This window comes from Triturus cristatus, chromosome 7, assembly GCF_964204655.1.
Source record: "Triturus cristatus chromosome 7, aTriCri1.1, whole genome shotgun sequence".
NCBI classification, from domain to species: Eukaryota; Metazoa; Chordata; class Amphibia; order Caudata; family Salamandridae; genus Triturus; species Triturus cristatus.
This window is the reverse complement of record NC_140590.1, coordinates 403038894-403061950: the sequence shown is the minus strand read 5'-3', so window position 1 is coordinate 403061950 and position 23057 is coordinate 403038894. Positions and strand designations below refer to the sequence as shown.

The 23057-nt window shown below is 44.6% G+C and overlaps 1 protein-coding gene across 5 annotated transcripts in view; it reads left to right on the top strand.

The window, feature by feature from the left end:
• LOC146809791 (vomeronasal type-2 receptor 26-like) overlaps window positions 1-7755 on the top strand; it is a 230560-nt gene extending 222805 nt beyond the window's left edge. For 3 of the 5 annotated variants that reach the window (XM_085616647.1, XM_085616650.1, XM_085616651.1), the window contains one exon: window positions 6323-7361. In XM_085616647.1, coding sequence (XP_085472773.1) covers window positions 6323-7248 — 926 coding nt within the window. In that variant the 3' untranslated portion in view covers window positions 7249-7361. Of the gene's footprint in view, window positions 1-6322 lie in introns of all 5 variants that reach the window. The other 2 variants (XM_085616648.1, XM_085616649.1) reach the window with 1 other exon arrangement.
• Window positions 7756-23057: the final 15302 nt, after the last annotated feature.

The window sequence follows — 23057 nt, the reverse complement described above, 5'->3', positions numbered from 1 at the left end:
CCATCAACTCATCAGAACCGCCAAGAGGGCCTCATTCAAAGACCGCCTAGATAACAACGCACACAACAGGAAAGAGCTCTTCAACATCGTGAAAGAACTCTCCAACCCCAGCTCCAACACCAACAACATCCCGCCCTCGCAAGACCTCTAAGATTCGTTGGCCACCTTCTTCCAATGCAAGATCGCCGACATCCACAACAGCTTCAACGCCACGACTGCCCCGACAACCACCGCTCCCACGACCACCACCCACACCAACCGCCTGCTCTCCTGAACCAGCATCAACGACGAGGACACCAGCGGGATCATGAACACCATCCACTCTGGATCACCGCTAGACCCATGCCCTCACCACGTCTTCAACAAGGCCTGCACAGCCATCGCACTCCATCTCCGGAAAGTAATCAACATCTCCTTCGAGACAGCAACCTTCCCGGAAAGCTGGAAGCATGCCAAGATCAACGCCTTACTCAAGAAACCCAAGGCAGACCCCAAGGACCTCAAGAACTTGCGACCCATCTCCCTGCTCCCGTTCCCGGCGAAGGTCACCCAGAAAATCATCAACAAACAACTGACCCGCTACCTCGAGGAGACCAGCATCCTGCACCCATCCCAGTCCGGGTTCCGCAGCAACCACAGCACTGAAACCACCCTCCTTGCCACCACCGATGACATCAGGTCCCTGCTTGACAACGGAGAAACAGCGGCCCTCATCCTCCTGGACCTGTAAGCCGCCTTCGACACGGTCTGCCACAATACACTACGCACATGCCTCCACGCCGCCGGAATCCAAGAGAAGACCCTGGACTGGACCACATTCTTCCTCTCCGGCAGAACCCAGAGCGTCCGCCTCCCCCCTTCCGCTCCAGGGCCACCGATATCATCTGCGGCGTACCCCATGTCTCTTCCCTCAGCCCGATGCTGTTCAACATCTACATGGCACCCCTCGCCCACATCGCCCGACAGCACGACCTCAACATCATCTCCTACTCCGTCAACACTCAACTGATCCTCTCTCTCACCAAAGACCCTCACACTGCCAAAACCAACCTCCACAAAAGCATGAATGGATGAGGGACAGCCGACTGAAGCTGAACTCGGACAAGACAGAGGTCCTCATCCTCGGAAACACCCCTTCGGCCTGGGACGACTCCTGGTGGCTGACCGCACTGGGAACCGCCCCAACACCCACAGACCACGCACGCAACCTAGGTGTCATCCTCGACTCCACCCTCTCCATGACTAAACAGGTCAACGCCATCTCCTCATCCTGCTTCAACACCCTCCGAATGCTCCGCAGAATCTTTAAGTGGATCCCCACCGAAACTCGAAGAACAGTCACCCAGGCCCTCGTCATCAGCAGACTGGACTACGGAAATGCCCTCTACGTAGGAACGCCTCAGCACGTCTGATCCTCGACATCCCTCGCCGCAGCCACATCTCACCCCACCTGAGAGACCTGCACTGGCTCCCCGTCAACCAGAGGATAACCTTCAAGCTCCTCATCCACGCACACAAAGCTCTCCACAACACCAGCCCAGCATACCTCAACAGACGCCTCAGCTTCTACACCCCCACCTGCCAGCTCCGCTCTGCCGACCTCGCCTTCGCCACAGTCCCCCGCATCCGAAGAAGGACAGCCGGCGGCAGATCCTTCTTCCACCTCACCGCCAAGACCTGGAACACCCTCCCCACCAACCTACGGTAGACCCAAGACCTATTGGCCTTCAGAAGAGTCCTCAAGACCTGGCTCTTCGATCAGTAGCAGCACCCCCTCCCCCACCAGCACCTTGAGACCCTCACGGGTATGTAGTGCACTTTATAAGTATCTTGATTGATTAAGTACTATACTACATCTGTTAAACATAATATTTTCAATAAGTGTTTTACATTTAATTTCATTCACATTAATTGATTAATGATGTGTAGAAACAGGGCATAGTTATGCCTGGCTCTGCATTAGTATCTTTTGTATACTTCACAAGTGCGCAGCCTTTCAGACTTGCCCTGTAAATCATTATGTGCTAAATTGAAATTAAATTCTGATGTGGAAGACTTGAGATCACGTGCTATATTTTACACTGGTTTTTCTTTCCATGCATGTCCAGTTAGTAAACTATTGTGGTGCACTTCGTAGAAACTTTACCAACTAACTGCCGACTACAGAGCTCTAATTTTTGCACAATTGGGTGGATGTTGTTTAGATAACATCTAGCACCTCTGATTACACTAGAAGCACTGTGTGTTCCCCCTCGTTTCTTCGCCCTTACCCTCCTCTTGCTTCCTCTCACCCTCGATGTTGCCCCTCTAGATTTTTCCTGCCCCGTGTTGTATCCCCTCACCCAAGCTATATATATATTTTTTAAAGCAGTAGCGCTGGTGCTGCGGCAACTTGCAGATGCGCATTTCTTATTATAAATACGTTGTTTACTGTTGTAGGCAGATAGGTGTACCCATTGCATGCAGAGAGGCCTGCTGTTTGATGATTTGGACGTTTGCGTAGTTAACAATAGTGCAGAAGGTGCAGTGGTACCGGGGCCCAGAAGTTTAAGGAGCCCTCTAAATTCCCATTAAGACTGCATTTCAGTATCCAACCGGGCGTTGAGGGTGGGCGGCGCCATGCTTGCTTGCATCTTCTTGTCTATCACACAGGGTTTTGTGAGATCATGCCTGGCGCCTTGCAGATGGTTTCTATTTAGGCTGGAGGACAAATGGAGGGACAGGAGAGGCCGTTTTCCACTCACAAAGGAATGGGAGGTCCAATAGGAACAGGGGCCCCTGGTACAATAATAACAAAAGATGTTCCTATAGTTCCTCAGAGAAGAAGGAGATAGAGTAGTGTAAACGCAAAGGCTTCAGGAGGATAAAACACACCGTACAGTCAGTGTGGAAAATCCTTATGTCGGATTTAAATGCCCTCACACACCCTTGCAGGTGTCATGCTTCATCATTTGGGCTGCTCCTCGTCGGGCCGGCGGTGCAATGCCCGACGGGCTCCCTAAAAAGGGGCTCTTTGGCGGAGATCTTCAATCCGACTGCCGTATAGATGAAGTGCGGGTATGGGGCCAAATAAATGTAGATAAAGACAAGTGATATTAAAATAGGGTAAGGAATGCCTGTTTGAGGTACATTTTATTCAGATGGCTTCCTACCTTAGTTAAAAACGTGTATACAGAGCACTTGTGTGAGTGTAATGACTCCTATTCAAGTGGTATGTATATTGCAATACTGGGTCAACATGTTTCTCGCAATGAGTAATTTATACTCGCGATTCTTCAGGACCTATGGGGGGGTTTGTTAACTCTAAACTATCTACATTACACAACCTAGTTGGTTGGGATTAATGATCAATCTATGTATTGAATACCGTGTCACGACCTACCCTCTCCACCGAGTCCGGACTCGGTGGAGAAGGTAGGTCGTGACACGGTACTCGAAAGGAAGACGCCCTCTTAATCTAGAGGAAGTCACATTCGTGTACAACCCACCGAGTACTGTTGATATCTGGATATTGACTGACTAGGGTAGCTCCCGGTACCAACAGGTATTCAATACATAGATTGATCATTAATCCCAACCAACTAGGTTGTGTAATGTAGATAGTTTAGAGTTAACAAACCCCCCCATAGGTCCTGAAGAACGCTATATATCCTGGAAGCAACGTCAGTGGTATCAGCTGCGAGCAGGAATCAGAAGGGAGGAAGGAAAGTTGGCATCAGAACGGCAAATAGCATATGAAGCCGGTAGACAGAAAAGCTGGTTCCAAAAAAAAAAAAAATGCATTCACAGTGGTAGAATAATGTTCCAAGGCTGCAGAGGCAGTAGAGTCAGGTTTCATTCATGGAAAGAGGCGGAACACTCCAAGGCCGGTAACAGTTGGAAGATACAAGGAATTGAAGCAGAAACTGGCACGTAGGTGTTGAGGGCGACCGGTGTGAGGTTCTTAAGATGGTGCCAGTATGCTTTAAGGTTCATAAGTGGTTACCTTGTAGTTGCTTCGTTTTTCAAAATTCAAAAATCCTTGAGAAACAGATGTAGGTTCTTCAATCGTTGCCAGTGTCGTAACGGAAGAATGGTCCGTATTCAGGATGGTATGTTCATGTAGTTTATTAAGTAAACAATAAATGAAGTAAGGTACAATAAACGAACCCCAACAGCAGCAGCCTGCTTGCTGCTCAGCCCTACTCTCAACTGACTCTCATGCACGCACACAACACTCTATGACATCATACACTCATGCTAACATTCTACACCCTCACTGGCTGAGCAGCAAGCTGGAAGCAGATACCACAGAGAGCCCCTATAAATCAGCCAGGAAGAAGGAACACCAGGGATTCAATCAACTCAAGATAGCAAGCGCTGAAAGATAAACATTCGGCGTGGGTGAGGGAAGACGCAGTGGTGCGTGGACAAGATTGGTTTCATCAAATGACCAATGGATAAACAATGATAAAATGTAGAATTATAGATGGGTAACAGTGAATTATGGGAATGTTTTTCACTAAGGGGTTTAGAGTGACATCAAGTAGACAACAAGAGCAAAGCTTGAGTTCTCTATGATGTTACACAGAACCCTGAGGTTTCCTCCCCTCTCCTGCAGCTGTGCGTTCTGTTTTTAGCACTAGCAAACAAGCAGCACTGCACTGACAGGCTCTCAGAGATGCCTGTCTGCCCGACCTGGAAGGCCTTTAAGACAGCACAACAGGGGCTATACATATAAATAATGTAAAAGCAGTAGCAGACCTCTGTTACTAGAGACTCTGGGGCAGATTTACGAGAAAGTGACTCAGTGCATTCCGCAAGCCATTTGGCTGCGCCGCACTGAGTCACAGCGGAAAACATTGGTTACATCGCGGTGTTTACACCGCAATACCTTTACAACACGGGTATTACAATGCAAGTCATTACATTGACTTGCGCTGGATGGCGCTCTTAGCTAAGGAATAGTACGATTTACTATTCCAACACCTTCCCTACTGTAACGTAGGCTGGAATTGGAATAGTAAAGCATATTATTCCTAAATCCAGCACCCTCCAGCGTAAGTCGTTGTAACGACTTGCGTTGTAATACTTGCGTTGTAAAGGTATCGCGGTGTAAACACCGCGATGTAACTTCGTATATTCCTGAGTCCCTTTCAGTGCCTATGAATGCGACATATTTACAATAATATGTCACATTCCTGTGCTCTCCCCTGAGCTGGCGCACAAACAGCTGCCATGCACTGGTGCAGGCACACTTGCACCATGGTGCATGGATGCCTGCCTCATGGGAATATTGTTTTTGTGCAGGAAGGGGCACCTTCCTGCACCTTCCTGCACAAAAACAATTACTACGGCATTTTCCTTTTTCAATACATGCTGTAGAATGCAGTATGCATTAAAAGAGGAAAAACGACGAGAAATGAAAACATTTCTCCTCGTTGCGCCTCGCTACGCATACTGACGCATTTCCAGATTTACGATTTGTCGTAAAACTGGAAATGTGTCTAAGTCCATGGGTGTTGGGTGGGAACACCCACAGCAACACCCACGGAACGCCCCTTTTACGCAAAGTGCTGCGTGTAAAGGGACCATATTTACAAGGACAGGAAAAGCCACGTAGGGTGGCTTTTCCTGTCCTTGTAAATAAGGAGCAGTTAAATACACCACCAGTACGTCACAAAAAGTGACATACTGGTGGCACATGGGGCTTGTAAATCTGCCCCACTGTACCCATTGGAGTCATTTGTTATGATACTTTGTTGCTGAATCTGGTGGCTCATCCAACCACAGAAGGGGCCTCTGTGTGAACGCTTACAGGTTTGAATCATGATGGGTCCACTCTGCCATTCATCTTTTCAAAATTGATAAAATAAGTACTATTGACTAGGTACCAATACATGTACATTCTCTTTCTTTATAAATACACCTGTATTGTCTCATATGACAGCTGCTTAGCGTGGTTAACTCTTAGGACTTCCTATTATATGCCTCATCCTATCCTCATCAGTGTTATAACAGGGGTCCAACAAGCAATGAGTTCAAGAGCTTTAATGAAGCAATCTGACAGAGACAAGCAGTCAAATTTCATTTGCTTAAATAGAACCCAAAAAACATGCCACATGCATAGATATCCCACTACTGCTCCAGGCACATTAAACAAATGCATAACGATAACACTGACACCAAGAGAGATACTACACTGCTATTTTGTGTTCCTGAATATCAAAATTGTGTTTTGGTAAAATGCTGTTTTCTCTCCTGCTTCCCTGTCATTCATTCTTCTCATTTTTGTATCCTTTGTTTTCTATCTATACTTCTTGCTTGTTGGGAATTGCACAAGATTCCACCAACTGCATGATGTGTCCTGATGGAGAATGGCCAACAGAGAAGAGGGATGGATGTCGGAAGAAGTCTCTGGAGTTCCTGTCCTATGAGGATCCTCTCGGCATCACTTTAGTCTCCCTCTCCTTAGCTGGAGCTCTTCTTGCACTCACCATCTTAATACTTTTCTTTAAGAACTCAGAGACTCCAATCGTCAGAGCCAATAACCGCAGTCTTAGCTACCTCCTCCTCGCAGCCCTCATCTTCTGCTTCCTGTGCTCTCTGCTGTTCATCGGTTACCCCACCACTGTCACATGCATGCTGAGGCAAACCACATTCGGAATCATATTTGTGCTGTGCATTTCTTGTATCCTGGGGAAGACTGTCTTGGTGCTCATTGCTTTTAAAGCCACAAGGCCAAACAGCAGCACAAGGATGTGGCTGAGTTCTGGGCTGTTAAATACCCTGGTCTTCATCTGCACCTGCATCCAGGTTCTCATATGTATAATTTGGCTCACGGTCAGTCCCCCCTTCCAAGAAATCAATCAGAAATCCAGGGTGGGAAAGGTTGTAATTCAGTGCAATGAAGGATCCCCCTTTGCCTTCTGGGGCATGCTGGGATACATGGGGGCCTTGACTACTTGCAGCTTGGTGGTGGCTTTCCTCGCAAGAACTTTACCTGATAACTTCAACGAGGCCAAGCTGATCACCTTCAGCATGCTCATATTCGCAGCTGTGTGGGTGTTATTTATCCCTGTGTATTTGAGTACAAAGGGCAGCTATATGGTGGCTGTGGAGGTATTTTCTATCCTGTGCTCCAGTAGTGGCCTGCTGGGCTCCATATTTTTCCCCAAATGTTACATTATTTTGCTGAAGCCCGAGATGAACACAAAGGAGGCCCTGATGGGGAAGCAACAAGTGCACCGGACAATGCACAAGAAATAACCTGTTCTATCAATGTCTCTACTTTACATCTATTATACTTCTTATCTTCAACATTAATTCTCAAATCAAATTGTAAATTTAGATAAGACTAATTAAATCCATATTTCAGTTTTCCTTTTTAGTGCTGATTCTTTGTAGATATAAAGCCTTTCTATTTAAAATCAGGCAATTTTCTTGGACCTCTTGATACTGTTTACATTTGGACTAGAGAACGAACATTAAAAACAAATGTCAGGTTTAGAAGAATAGTATTTTGGGTACAAAGATAAGGCAGGCGCGGGTACTAACTGGAATGCACAAAGCTAAATGGATTTGTATAAGTAGCAACGCAGCAAAAAAATTTAACATCTGAATTTTTAGTTTTCTGTACTTAAGAGGTTTATCTGGATGGTGCGTGTTAATAAGTAGGTAAGCATGGATATCTCCTTTATGCTGATGAGTTTGTGCAATTGTTTTAATTTTTTTGTGTGTAACTTTATGTGTGAATATAATCAGTGATTATTTTCATCACTATTGCAGTTTTTGTTTTCATAGTTGGCTCAGTAATACAACCATTAGCAATAAGCTGTTTACCTGCATGGGGGAAACCGTTGGTGAAGTTATCATTAATAACCAATTTAGGACACAGCTCTAGATACCTGTTTCTTGTTCCTGATTGCCCGGTGTCCTATAAAGGGTTTGCAATTTTTTATACATCTTTCAAACGTGTGCCCTATGACATTTCTACACATCCGCAGAGGGAACTGTGCACTTAACGTAGCGCAAGCTGAAATTAACAGCAGGTTGGAAAAGGCCAGTAAAGTGTTATGATGCTTATCAACATGAAAGTTGCTCCTTTAACCCAAACTAATGTGCTCTAATACTTTACCACAAGCATGAACTAAAAAAAAAATACTTTCTATGCATAACCAGTCTGGCTGATTTGATCAGACAGTGTGGATTCTCACTCATGTCTTTTGCCGATGATAAACAAATTGTTGTCACTGCATGTGGGCTGTCAATGATTGGATGGCCAACAATTGCCTGAAGTTAAACTTGGGTAAAACGGAGGTCATCCTATTCTGGAACCTGGTGACTTTCTGGTCCAATTTGTGGTGGCCACAAAAGCTGGGAACCCTTCCAACTCCTGTCAAGAAGGCACGAATCCTTGGAGTGAGTGTTGATGACAGACGTACATACAGTGATCAAGAGAACCAAATCACTTCTCCCTCCTTATATACTCTTAAGATGATAAAACAGATTTTACTTTTCATCCTGCCCAATCTGCAGAAAGCAGTAGTTACCTCAATGGTTCTTTCAAAGCTAGACTACTGTAACAGTCTATACCTCAACATGCAACAACAATATTTGAATAAACCGCAGGTTCTGCAGAACGCAGCAGCACTTCTCCTCTTAAGAATTCCAAAAATCGAATCTACCTCTATGGCATTGAACAGTTACATTGGCTGCCGGTAAGACAGAGAATTGTATTTAAAGTTCTCTACATTACCTAAAGGGCTCTGATCCAGTGGTAATTTCACGGTAATTTCTTTAATGCAAAACCTCATTTACCTCTAGTTTACCGCTGCAAAGGTGATGGACCCTTGCTGCCATGTATTACCTTCAGGAGACTTTACATAAACATGAAAAATCAAAAATGCTATTAATATTTAAGCCAATAAAGAGAGTTATGAGTATTTTTAAAGGGTTTTATTTTCTAGTTAAAAGTTAAGGTTCTCTGACCCTTTATTCATTAGTCAAACATCAATCAGGCTACAGAATTGAAAATAGGAAAAATAGAATTAATACAAAACATATTATAGGTTGCACACAAAGCACTCCATAAAGGAGGAAAAAACCCTAATTCTATGTTAGTCAGAACTCTTTAAAGAGTTTCAGGAAAAATATAATTCAAGAGTGTGTTTGCAAGGCTAATCAATAATTAATAATTGGCAAAAATCTCCCATAAAGAGAAATAAATGCATAAGACAAATAAATCTTTTTCAAAACTAGTTAATTAGTCAACGCATAAACTTAGAGTTTTAGCATCTAAATCTAAACCTGTTCCATCAACTGTTTTCTCTGCCTTGGTCTGTTCAATCTGCCTCTCTGTATTTCACAGAGAGAGGCTGCCCTCCCTTCACAAGACCTCAGAGGAATGTGATCTGCCTTGCCAAAAATATGACGTGCAAGAACTCTCTGAAAAAAAATATGAGCAAGACCCCCACCTCCCTCTGTCTCTCCTCGGACGCAATCTCCTACACCCGCGTTGTTCACATACCTAACCCATATGATGTCTGTGTTAGATCTGCTTCTTCTCCTCTCCTCTCTCTAAGACTTCTAAGGCTCTAAGCTGACGCGCCCCCTAAGAGGTCATTATTTATACTCTAATTCTTGGCTGACTACACTAATAATGTTGCAGTTTCAGTAGAAACTCGCACTGTGATTGGTTAGCATAGGTAACATGAGGGTCTCACCATCCTGTTCTCATTGCAAATCCAACCCACACCGGTTTTAACAAAGGAAGCGTTAATGCTTAATACAGTCGTATGTTTCAGCAACATTTATTAGTAAAAATGTATCAGTCCATTTCCTCCTTGCTTTCACATCACACGCAGGAATGACACTTTCCCACAAACACTGGTACATTGGCACGATGACAAGAATGTACAGTTCACTGTGGCCTTGACCCATGTGTCTTCACTTGAGGCACTTGTCAGTTTACGTAGCTGGGTGTGCGCATGCGTCTCTCATTCAGCACAATTCTCAGCCATGCTGGATTCCCAGGCAGCCATTTTATGGTATGCCCAAAAACAAAACAAACACAAAAGGAAGTATTAATTTATTAAATAAAACCCATTATGTTTACCTCCCCACATACTAGTACCCTGTATTAGTTATTACCTAGCAAAAGCTATTAGTTTACAGCAGCTTTTCTATTAATTGTGCACATCATGCAAAAGTGTGCAAGATACAACATAGCATAAACATGCACCAGTGCACATTTTCAAAGCGCAAGCAGGTAATACATACTAATAGCAACATGCTCTAATGTTTTAGATAGCTTTTCATGCAAAATGCTTTTGCCCCACGTGTAGTGTTGGTGAATGGTTGATTAATTAATACACATTATAAAAAGATGTGTTATGAACTGAATATGTATTGTTTAAATATGCAACAAAGCCAGAGTCTCTTGAGATGGGAACAGGGAGTGTAGATTATAAGCGAAAGGAGTTGGGAGGAGAGAACACATTCCATGCTTATCTTCAAAGCTAAAAAGGAAACTGCAATCTTGAGTTTCCCTTCACTGCAAAAACACATGTTAATTCAGCACAAGCTTTTCAGACTGAAGGCATTTTGACCTCATTTCATGTCTTTCACTTTGCATGCACCAAAAGTGCCCCTTTTAAAAAGCATTTGACTAGGCCTCATTTCATATTTCATGTGCCATGTGTTTTCACTTGCACCAAAATCTGCATGCCATTTTAAATACAGTCTGTCTGAAACACAAAACAGAGCGATGCTTAATCTTGAGAAATCTAGCTCTATAAGCTCTCCATGGAATCTGACCAGACTACCTAATAAATAAATTCAACTGGTATCTGCCATCTAGAACATTATGATCCTCTGCAACCAAGAATGTAACAGTCTCCAAATTCAGATTTCCTCCTGGGGAGGAAGATGTTTTGTGACTGGTGCATCAAAAACCTGGATTACCCTGAGCATCCATCTTTAAAAACTTGGTTATTCAGCTATAAATGAGCTCTGGCAATAGGCCTTCTACAAGCTACTGTTAATAGTCAGCTGCAATGAGCTTTGGGCAATAGGCTTCTGCTGAGCTAGCGCTAAGATACCTCCTGGTAAACATGTGCTTTAGAAATGAATTTAACAGAACATAACAAATTTAAAACTGTAACTCATCAAAACCACATTCAAGAAATTGCGTAAAACAAAAATATTGTTATTTGAAAACTATACCTACAATACCTATAATGAGACATTTTTTCAATTTCTTTTTCTTTTAATCAATGGTAATATACAGACTATACAACTCCCGTTCTATCAAGAAGCCCCCAGCCAAAATCACAAGCGGTACGCAAATTTAAAGGCATGCTCCACGAAAAATCTGACAAGAAGTCCCGATCTCCTCCCCAACTGGTGCTTCCTCACATTATCCGACTACGGTAGTCCTCGCAGGAGTGTCTGACGAAGGGAGGAAGCCTAAGGGCATTGTGCCTGTTTGGCCCTGTTTGGACCTTAGAAGGCTCTGAGGGCCTTCTGCTCCGGCTGTACAGACCCTGATCCAATTCAACAGTTGCAATTTCTCTCTTGCTGCACCCTTAACCATATAAGTGTGGGTGCTTCTCCAAACCCTAAGACTTTCGTTATATTATGAATGGTTGCTGCACCTAATGGAATGTCATGCATTATTGCACCTACTTTAATGCTTGCATCACAATGGTTAAAAAGCACAAACTTACTGCAGTGAGGTAGCAATGGTAGCCATGGATTAAAGAATCAGCATTTCATAATGATAGTCTTTATGCACATAGAGTCCCTTAATTATTGAAGGTATCTACACTGCCTACAACGATGTGTGCCTGACTGGGTTGGGACAGGTTCCTCTTATTCTCTATGCTAATATGGCACCTATGGTAGCAAAGAAAACCATGTTAAAGTACCTCGGTGCAACATTTCTGAAGTGAGCGATAATGAAAGGATCTCAAAAACATTTCTCAAACTATAAAATGCATTTTCATTGCACGAAATCCAGAAATACTAATTGCATGCAAGAATGTCACCCAAGTAAATGGAACTTTAAAAAGATAATAATTCATATTTCCGTGTTTTTAGGCCTGGCGAAATGGAGTACAATACCATAAACATGCATGAAACCAGGGCCGAACATGGATAAAATTCAAACACTGTTACCATAAGCAAGTATACTTGTCCATTTTAGGGAAGATAATTTTGTGATGTGCATTGTATGCCTTGTCTGCAGAATATGGCACTGTGGATGCTTTCCAACATTGTTGTAGGACACAGACAGTGGCCATGGACAGGCGTAGTCATCTAAAAACTGATACATCATAAAAAAGTGCCAGTTTGGTGAAATGTATAGGTAGAAAGTGATGCTAATGTATCCTAGATCTCTCTCCAGTATTGTATCAAAATAGGACATGACCAATGTTGGCATCAACACTGTCTGGTTTGCTGAGGGGTTGCCCCAGCCAGGCAGAGCACACCCCTCCCATCAAGGGCAGGTGATTACACATACTGTACAACCAGTGATCACCCTTGGGTAGCTTGGCACTGAGCAGTCATACATCCTTCAGAAGCAGTTTGTAAAGCAAGTACATAGCACACAAACACAATAAATATTCTGCACGACACAAATGAGAGACTTCACACTTGACATCAGGAAATGTCGTTTATATTCAACACTCGCATTAAACAACGTAACATGAATATTATGAAGTTCTAGGCATAAATCCTCCTTGGCAATATCACTAGCAGTAGTAGGCCCAATTTGTGTTGATCAGATCTCGATAACATGCACACATGGGAAAAGTCCTATTCTAAAACCCACACAGTACCCTTATGCAGTGTGACACGTTGTCAGCCCCCTGGCTCACCCTCACAATCTTAGCCATGCAATTTCACATAGCTATAGGGTACACCCTGGGCTAGAACTATATCGGTACTATGTGCATATACAGAATTATAACACTTTTAGCAGCGACGTGGGACAAGGCCACGCGGATAAACCCACTGTTGAGCGGCAACGTATAAACCAACACAGCCGACCAGTATCATGAAGCACAGGTGATCCATAGGTAGTCACTCCTCACACTCACTTTGCACCACTACACAAGGTGACAGGTACCAGCCCAGTCCGTGTGGCCACTTTCACACTCTTATGACCCGACAACCTAATGTGGTGCCACTGGTACCAATTAGGTCAATAAATAACGCTGCAGACCCTGTGGTTCCAAGTCTCTCGCCACCCTCAAATTCGCCCCCACTGTCCCAGGTACCCCAGACACAATCGCTCATGGCTGAGGTCACAACTCATCTGGGTACCTGGAAAGCTGGTGGGGCAGGACAGTAAGAATAAACAAGAAGTAGATGTAAACAAAGCGGGCCTTGGTGCCACTCAGGAAGTTCACCAATAAGTGGCAAAGCAGGAATGGGCCACGATCAACAATTCATTGCGAACAGGGGTCCCCCAGGGTCTTCTGACAGAAGCCCAGTTATGCAAAGCACTGGGTGGTCATGCAGTCTATTGACCTGCTGCTGAACCTTCTCAGAAGCATCCCTCCAGCTTAGTCAATTCCTCTCACTCCTACCTGGTGCCACAAAGTCTTCGAAAGGGCCAGATTGGGAGAGGGCAGGTTGTCCAGCGTGATGGGGCCAGTGAAGGAACAAGCAGTGAATGAGAAAGAACACACAGGGGAACCTTGAGGCCTGAGGAGGCACCCGGTCTGGTACACGTTGATCCGAATGATGCCCCACAATCCAGGCACAGGGTCTGGTGCAAAATGAGATGAGGTTACATGAAGTAGAGTTGCAATCCTGTCCCTCCTAGGAAATGATGCACTATGCCCGGCAAATCTTGATGTTGGTTGCAACAGGTGATTCTGGACGCACAGGTGCAAGTTCAGCAGTGCCTTACGAGGTAGAATTCCACACCAGTGAATTCACTTACCACCAACAAGTGCCGGGGTCCCTGAAGTACAGGAACCACTTTGCTTTAGATGCAGGCAATGTCTTAAGTTCCGCACTAGGCACTCCGGTCTCCATGCACAATTCTGTAATTCCAAGCTCACACCACACTGTCCAGCTTTCAGCAGGCAATGTGGGCACCTAGAAGGCACCACTCTACAGAAGTCACCGGTAGATGGGTGGGCCCCTTGTTGGAGATCTTTGATGTCCCTGAGACCTCTGAGAGAACATGTGACCATTCAATTGGTCCTTGGGAGCTCACTTCAGCCCACATCAGGGTGCCAGACATCAGCAGGTTGCCGGCCCAGGCACATGGTCCTTTCCACGGGCAGTTATGTGCACAACGCAGTCCAGGTTCTCCAGTCCTGCATCCCTACAAGTGGTTCTCACTGCTCGGTAGGATTTGACTGGGTGGGTATACCCTATTGGGCCTTTAAAGTTGGGGGAAGGTTTAAAGGGTATTCTTTTAAACTACAGATGTGTTCCCCACATTTTCCATCCTTTTTGCCATGAGGCTGAGGAGTGCAGATCTCTGTCTTTATGGGGGCCATAATCTGACCCTCATATATTCCGTCAGGCCTGCAAATGGCCCACAAATGGAAGACGTCGACTATCTCAATTTCATGCCCAATGGTTTATGGCTGTTGCTGGTGAATGTCCATATGTGCTCCCCTGGCCTCCGGTGTTGATGGGTGCCAAACATCGTGGCAAACAAAGACTTTGATGCATAGAAATGTTCCCATTTTGTATGTGGCATTTCCACACAGGATATGCCAAGCCCATCGTTACCATTGGAACAGGTTTTCCCTAGCGAATCCTGTCCCATTGATAGGAAACATCACAAGGCTGCGCCACTGCAATACATTATTGCAGCTTGAAATACAGGCAACCCCTTACCTATGCTAACTTAAGGGAAGAGTAAGCCTCCTCAGTAGGGGAACCCTTGTGGTGTCGCGATCACCGGCCATGAACTACAGTACCCAGAACACCCTGGGGCAGGCTGGAAGAACTTGCGTCATCAAGGTCCGCATTTCCCGAGCCATAAAAGACCGCCTCCACTAAGAGGAGGCGCCTGACAATCTTGCCCCAAGTTCCGGTTTTGATTCCCGCATCCAGTGTAGCCGCGAGCGCCGTGCGCGCGCTCATCTCTGACTTCCCTGACGCAGAGGAAACCGCGAACCCGTTCTTCAAGCCAAATATCGCAGGAGCCGCGCTGGATGTCAACGGCGTCCTGCGACAATAACCAGAGAGGAGGTAACCGGAGTACGTATCGCTAGGGCCCCTGAGTTCCTAGAACGCTCCCGCTGTGCCTGAACAGAGGAGGAGCGAGTATGCTTGGCAGCGCCTGAGTGCTTCCGGTGGTACAGCTCCATCCAGTGGCATATTATTCCAAAAAGCTATCCCCTTGTGAGATCAATTATTCCGTCACTGACAAGGAGTTATTGGCAATCAAACGAGCTTGTGAGGAATGGCGACATTACCTTTTGGGCGCCCGACACACCGTCGAAATCTTCACAGACCATCGCAATCTCTTATTCCTTAAAACGGCGAAGGCTCTGACGCCCAGACAGTTGCTTTTTTTTGCTGATTTTGATTTCATTATTAAATACCGCCCTGGACCTCAGCATGGGAAGGCAGATGCGCTGTCTAGGGTTGAAGAAACTGAAGGTAACATTGAAACGGAAGAGAAGGAACCTCCTTTTATCCTCCCAGACAAGACGGAACCCGTCAAGATCATCGCTCAGACCACCTCGCAAGAATTCTTGGAAGACCTGAGAGTAGCCGTGGCAGAAGTAGACGCTCAAGACTGGATAGCAGAATGCCCGGATAAAAGAACCGAGAAAGACAGTCTTCTGTATCACTCCCACGGTGACCTAGTTTTAATTAGCCGCACCCCTATTGGCTTACAACGCCTTTTGGACACAACTAATAGATTTTCAAAAAGAAATATCTTAAATATAAATAATTCAAAAACCAAAATTATGGTAGTGAATTACCATAAAAAATCCTCGCCAAAATGGTACCTGGATGGGCATAGAATACAACAAGCCACCACTTACAAATATATGGGGATCCTCCTGGATCACAACAACTCGTGTAAACCACAGCTGGAGTCCCTAAAGAAAAAAGGTATGACATCCTGCCTGACACTCAAACCACTGAAGAATGAATTACCGGATCTCTCCCTTGAACCTTTCTTAAAAATTTTGAGAGCCAAATTTCAGCCTACAATCTCATACGGGAGTGAACAAATGAGAGGGAGAGACGCTTTACCGTTAAACAATATCATAACAAAAGCATATCGTGTGATATTCCAGCTTCCAAGATATGTCTCTCCAGCCCAACTTCGACTGGAATTTGGTGTACAAAACCAAACAGTGGAGCGAATGGGATCCTACGTAAAAACATGGCACAAAATCAGACTTGCCGAAAAAGGCACTTTGAATGACCTTTTATGGATAGAACTAACTCGGAATAATAAATCCCCATTTAATAAATACCTTATAGATGCAATTAAGAAACTGAGCCTAGAGAACTTATGGAACACTTCAGTATCCCACAATGTTTTTAAAAAACTAGTGACAAAAACAACAAAGAGTATCTCCCTCGCACTGGATAAGGAAACATTGTCAAAACGTACTCATGGATGGACAGTTATAAGCAATTATAAGAATAGCAACCCTCAATCCTATTTAAATTTAGGAATAAGGATACATATAAAACAAAAATTCCTGAAGTTAAGATTGGGGGTTGGACCTATAAAAGCATTATTACCGCCATGGAAACGAACCGGACATAACAATGAATGTAGATTATGTGGACTAGGTGAAGAGAACATTACCCACATCATCTGTATATGTGAAAAACTGAAGGACATAAGGGTATCCTTATTAAAACCGTTTTTTATTCAGCATGGTGTGAGGACCTGCAGACAAGCAATACTTCTATGTTTTAATCCAACTGTAACTCAATTAAACTGTCGCCTTACAACATTTTTGGATATTACAGAGAAAAGATTAAATATCCAATTAGATTTGCTATCAGTTTAATGAAACAGCGATTAGTATTCGGATGATTTGCAAATTTCTCTTACTTGCACGTTTTAAGAATTAACTGTTCCTTTTTATAATTGTATAACACTCTCTGATCTTAAGAAAAGTATTTCTTTTAATTTAAATGTACAGAAGTTTTATTACTAAGAAATTGCGCTTCTTTTTTGTATGATTACCATATGCAATGATTTTAATTAATTATGCATAATAAATTACTTACTTACTTACTTACTTACAGTATCACTCCCACGCTTTGTACGTTCCAGACCCTCATTTACAAAACAAAGTGCTTACGTGGGCGCACGATGCTCCTTTGGGGGGTCATTTGGGTATTTACAAGACCATCTCGTGCTTAGAGAGATCCTACTGGTGGCCTACGCTGAGAAAAGACACTCACGAGTACGTGAACACCTGCTCAGTGTGCGCTCAAAGTAAGGCGAGTCACAAAAGACCTATGGGGTTCCTAAGGACTATTGCTATTCCCCCTCGACCTTGGTACACCATCTCGATGGATTTCATCGTTGAAATGCATCCCTGTGAAGGATATACTGTAATACTGGTATTGGTGGATCATCTAACAAAGATGGGGCATTTCGTCCCTTTGAAAAAACTCCCCACTTCTGCAGAACTAGCTCTTGTTTTTCTTCAGCACATTGTCAGGGCACATGGAATTCCTAGTGTTATAATTACGGACAGGGGATCCCAGTTCACATCCAAGTTTTGGAAAGCTCTCTGTGAATCACTCGCTATCGACGCACGAACATCTACGAGCTTCCATCCTCAAACCGATGGAAAAACAGAACGCTTAAACCAAACCCTTGAGCAATACTTGCGATGTTTCACCTTACAGAATCCCATACATTGGTTTCCCTTATTATGGATGGCAGAATTCGCATATAATAACGCTGAGCATTCCACGTTGGGCTGTTCACCATTCTTTTGCCTTTACGGACACCATCCCAACATGCTCCCTTTTGACTGGCCCGTGCAATCCAAGCTTCCCAGCATCCAGGAACATCATGCTCACCTCCGAGCAGTGTTGATAGATGCCAAAAACAGTTTAAATTCCGCTCAAGCAGCGCACAAAAAATGCGCCGACCGGAGAAGGGAGGAGGAACCAAGGTATAAAGTGGGCGACAAAGTATGGCTCTCTACACGCAATCTCCAGCTAAAAGGGGTTGATAAATTGAAGCCCCGGTACATAGGACCTTATAGCATAGAGAAAGTTGTGAACCCTGTTGCCATGAGATTGTCCCTTCCCATCGCTTGGCATATACACCCCGTATTCCACGTGTCGTTGTTACGACCCTGCCCTGTCAGCATGAGACTCCCAGACGACCGCAACCCATAGAGGTAGATGGTCAGGAAGAATATGAAGTGCAGGAACTGCTGGACTCTAGATTAGTGAGAGGGCGGGTCCAATATTTAGTGGATTGGAAAGGCTTTGGGGTGGATGACAGGACCTGGGAACCGGCGCACAATCTCCATTGCCCCGACTTGGTGGACTCATTCCATAGGGCACATCCGGGGAAGCCGGGGCGACCGCCGGGACGGCGGTCCTTGAGAGGGGGTTCTGTCGCGATCACGCGAACACCGGCCATGAACTACAGTACCCAGAACACCCTGGGGCAGGCTGGAAGAACTCACGTCATCAAGGTCCGCATTTCCCGAGCCATAAAAGACCGCCTCCAATAAGAGGAGGCGCTTGACAATCTCGCCCCAAGTTCCGGTTTTGATTCCCGCATCCATTGTAGCCGCGAGCGCCGTGTGCGCGCTCATCTCTGACTTCCCTGACGCAGAGGAAACCGCGAACCCGTTCTTCGAGCCAAATATCGCAGGAGCCGCGCTGGATGTCAACGGCGTCCCGCGACAATAACCAGAGAGGAGGTAACCGGAGTACGTATCGCTAGGGCCCCTGTGTTCGTAGAACGCTCTCGCTGTGCCTGAACAGAGGAGGAGCGAGTATGCTTGGCAGCGCCTGAGTGCTTCCGGTGGTACGGAGCGCGACTGCTGTGAGAGAACAGCTGTGTGTGCTTTTAGAAGGAGAAGCGACTTATCTCCTCAGTACTTGGGTGCCCCGCTGTGAAGGAACAGTGGAGAGCACCACATTGTTTTAACTTACAGACTGGGAACTTTAGAGGATATACGATAGACAAGACACAGGATTGTAGGGGGCCGGTGAGCCCTCCCTTGTCTTCCTTCGGGCAGTTCCTTAACAGCGACTGTCACCTTACCTGACTTGGAGTCAGAACATACTCTTTCCACAAAGGCCGCAAGAGGGAGGACGGTTGAGGCTGGACATCAACGGGCGATCCCTTGCTCCCAGCGGACGTTTACTGAATACTGGCTGGAGGACCATCCTCCATGAGAACAGTGAGTTCCAGATAGTAGGGTTGGGGTGGGGGAGATTCCCCGTACCGATAGTGGCTTACTTAATCTCTGTTTCCTTGTCCATAGTATCCTGTGCAAGACCCCGCCTAGAACTCCTCCCTGACCTACCAACTGTACAGTCGGTTGACCTGCATACGACTCCTGTCGTCTTCTTTTGTTGCTCCCCTTCTCCCAGCCGCTTTCTCGTACTGCTCTGGTGGTCTTCCAGTGAAGAGCGTTAGCGGAGGGGAGAAGAAGGGGGATTCTCATCGCAAGCATCGTTCCTGCTGGCTGGCTCAGGTTAGTGGGTTGTGTATACTGCTGACATACTGACGCATCCGCGACACGTGGGTCTTCCATATTACCTGGGCTGCGAACACCAGAGAGTGTCTGCCCATGCCTTCATCATCCATCCGAGTGGAGATGAAAGGCCCACCTTCGGCTGGACCGGGTTTGTTACAGGCCAGCCAGAGTTTGAGCACAAGGGCGCTCTCACAGACCTGCAGTGGCAGGTTGGACATATGTTTAAATGCACAGTCTGTGCAAGTGCGCACACCAGGATGCAATAGCAAGTCAGACACGTAGGTAAACCACTTCCAGTGGTGCAAGTGCGCACCCAGGCCACAAAGGCAGGCCTGACCTACATTTGCAAACATCATGCCTAAACCTTCTTTTTTTAATACATATAGACATGCAGTATTATGTTTCACATGTCTTAGTAGTGAAAAACTCCTAAATTTGTTTTTGCGATAGGGTTTGTAAAGCATGGTTACTCACCCGTGAGGGTCTCAAGGCACAGGGGGGTGTCCCATAGACCTATATTAGGTTACCTTATTACCTTTAATATGTGCTAACCTTTGATTGGGAGCAGGTAGGAATGTCATGTTTAGACTCAAATTAATTGTAATTTAAAATCTTCTTTAATGGTAAAGTTGGATTTTGTCACAATTCTGAAAATGGCACATTAAGAAAGTTGGCATTTTCCTGTCCTAACCATTTGTGCCTTTTGCCAGTGTCTTGGGTCTTATGACTGGGAATGGCTTTGCAGTTCAGCTTTGTGGATTCCTCCTAGACAGTGAGACAAGAGAGGACTGCTTGTTCTCTGGATGGGCTGTCCTGCCAGGATGAGTCTGCCACTATAGATATCCATCCAAACATCACCCCATCTTAACCAGAACAAACCCTGCTGAAGGATAGCCAATATTGTTGTGAAAAAAGGTACAAATATTCAGTCATGTTCATCCAAAATACAGACAGATGAGCTTCCCTCATCAGGACTACTGCTGACACCTTTAATTTTGCCTGACACATATATGAAGAAGAAACAAGCTGATTCAGGCACGGAAATTGTATTAATTCAGCTAACCAATGCTCAGCCGTCAAACCTTTTAGAAATCTTCCTATCAGAAGCCCTCAACAGCTTTCACCAACTTTTGCATTGCCAAAACCCAAAACACAACCTCTGCAACCTAACTATAGTGTGTATGGGTGTGACTGGAGCTCGGCCATGCAAAGTAATTCTGAAATAAACTCCTTCCTCCAGCAAAATCAAAATGTAGGTATAGTTTGTAAGCAAACAACCTGACCATTTCTAACCAAATTTCTCCTCAAAGTATAGATCATATCAACACTACCTCCTCAAATTGAACTTGTTTTAGAGATTCTCTCCAAGCTGGTTGTTCCTACTTCACCATGCACAAACACTCTAACTCACGACAGTTTTTCAACGAAAGAAAACAATCCTTCTAATAGGATCACCCTTATACAAAACAAAATACAAATACAGGCAATATTCCAAACAGAGCTCAGGTAACCTCTCTCTCGTTAAACAGATTGAAGAGCAACATACTTTCAAAGCCCTATAACCAAATAAAAGTATGTTGAACTTAAAGGCTGGTCTGCATTAATTAACAGACACTCCACTGCAGATAGGATTATGGAGTAAAAGCCCCATATACTCATCCTAAAAGAGACATGACTTGCACAAACAACTAACTCACTTAAGGATGTGATAATTCCACAAGGATACTTAATTTTGTAAAATGAGAGAGAAAAGCGCCTTGTGGGGGAGTAGCTATAATTTACAGAGGTGTACATTTGCAATCTTATCTTTCACACACTTGAAATGTAACATCCAGATCCAGTAACAATGCTTTTACAGGTGAACTAGGTAGTTCTACTTCTAAATTACTATTTCATGACAACCCCCTACTCTTTAGTGACTTTAACACACACTAGGATAAATTAATGAGAGACAATCATCATTCCAACATGGAAACAACTTAGTGTAGCTATCAAACAAACTTGCACACACTAAAGGGGCCATTTTGATTCTCTTTATTAACGAACCTGACCACATTCTTGCAGAATCCATTCAAATTGACTGGTCTGATCACCTAATGGTCCTCCTCAACACTGATATATCTAAGTCCCCCCACAAACACCAAAACACCACCAAAGCTCAAAATGAATGTACATAAAAAGACAACAAACATTTTTTTTGAATTTTTTTATTGCCGTATGTCATCAAAAAGTATACAGTTCCTTAATGATCAAATATATATCGCTATACAAGAATGAATAGCGGTCCTGGAGTTTATCCAGGCACAATAAAACAACACACTCATTTTTCCTTCTGCTGTAGAAAATCCTTAACTTTTAACAAAGAAACCATTCCCTCCCCCTTGCCCAGCCGCTGCTGCAAATCTACCTGTAAACGAAGGAAAAAATAAGAGTTTCTTTGTTGTTGAGAAGGGAAAAACAGAGTGGTGGAGAAGCCCTTACACAATAGCAAGTATCTGGGTGCCTTCAATTAATTGCTCACTACATGTGTCTGTGTACGAAAAGGTCTCTTGAAGTGTAGTGAAATTAGGAAAAACTATGTTGGGGGCTATGGGGGTAGAGTACAGTTCTTGGTGCAGTGTTTAAAGGCATCCACGAGGGTATCACATGTTTGTGCAAGAAGGAATTTCCTTAGTCCAGTGCCTTCCTCCAAGTGCAGCAGTGTGCTTTCAGATTGAAACAAGGAGAGCAATACTTTAGTCCAGCTTGTGATGGTAGGGGTAGATCGAAAAGATTGAAGCGCTATATTGCCTTTGTCAGGAGAAGAGCTGGATCAAGGAACCTGGTAGAGTGCTTCTCTAGCTTGGGGCAGGAAAACAGGTCTTATATGAGCACTTCTGGATAATTCACTAGTGCTTGGCTCATAGCGGTTATCAGTATCTTGAGAACTCTCCACCAGTAGGAAGAGAAGGTTGGGCAGGACCAAAGCATATGTAGCAAATCAACACCCAGGTGCAAGAATCAGGGACATGTGGCGGTAGCCCTGGGGAATATTTTGTTAATTTGGGCAGTTGTGAGGTAGGCATGGTTTAGGTTATTAAATTGGATATATTTGAAATGGGAGCCATGGGATACCTTGTGGGGATATTCCAGGATTTTATTCCAGTCCTCATCATTCAGAGGTTGAGCCAAATCAGTAGTCTTCCAATGAGCATGAAGTGAAACCCGAGCATGGTTGTGGTTTTGGCTTGTTAGAGTCATTCAATCAATTTATCACCAGAGCGAATAGTATATAGTGTCTGATAGACTTCATGTTGAATTGGAGCTACATGTCAGATCTGGAATAGTGTGAATAGTGACTGTTTAAGGCGTTCATCTGTAAGAAATTGACCCTGGTGT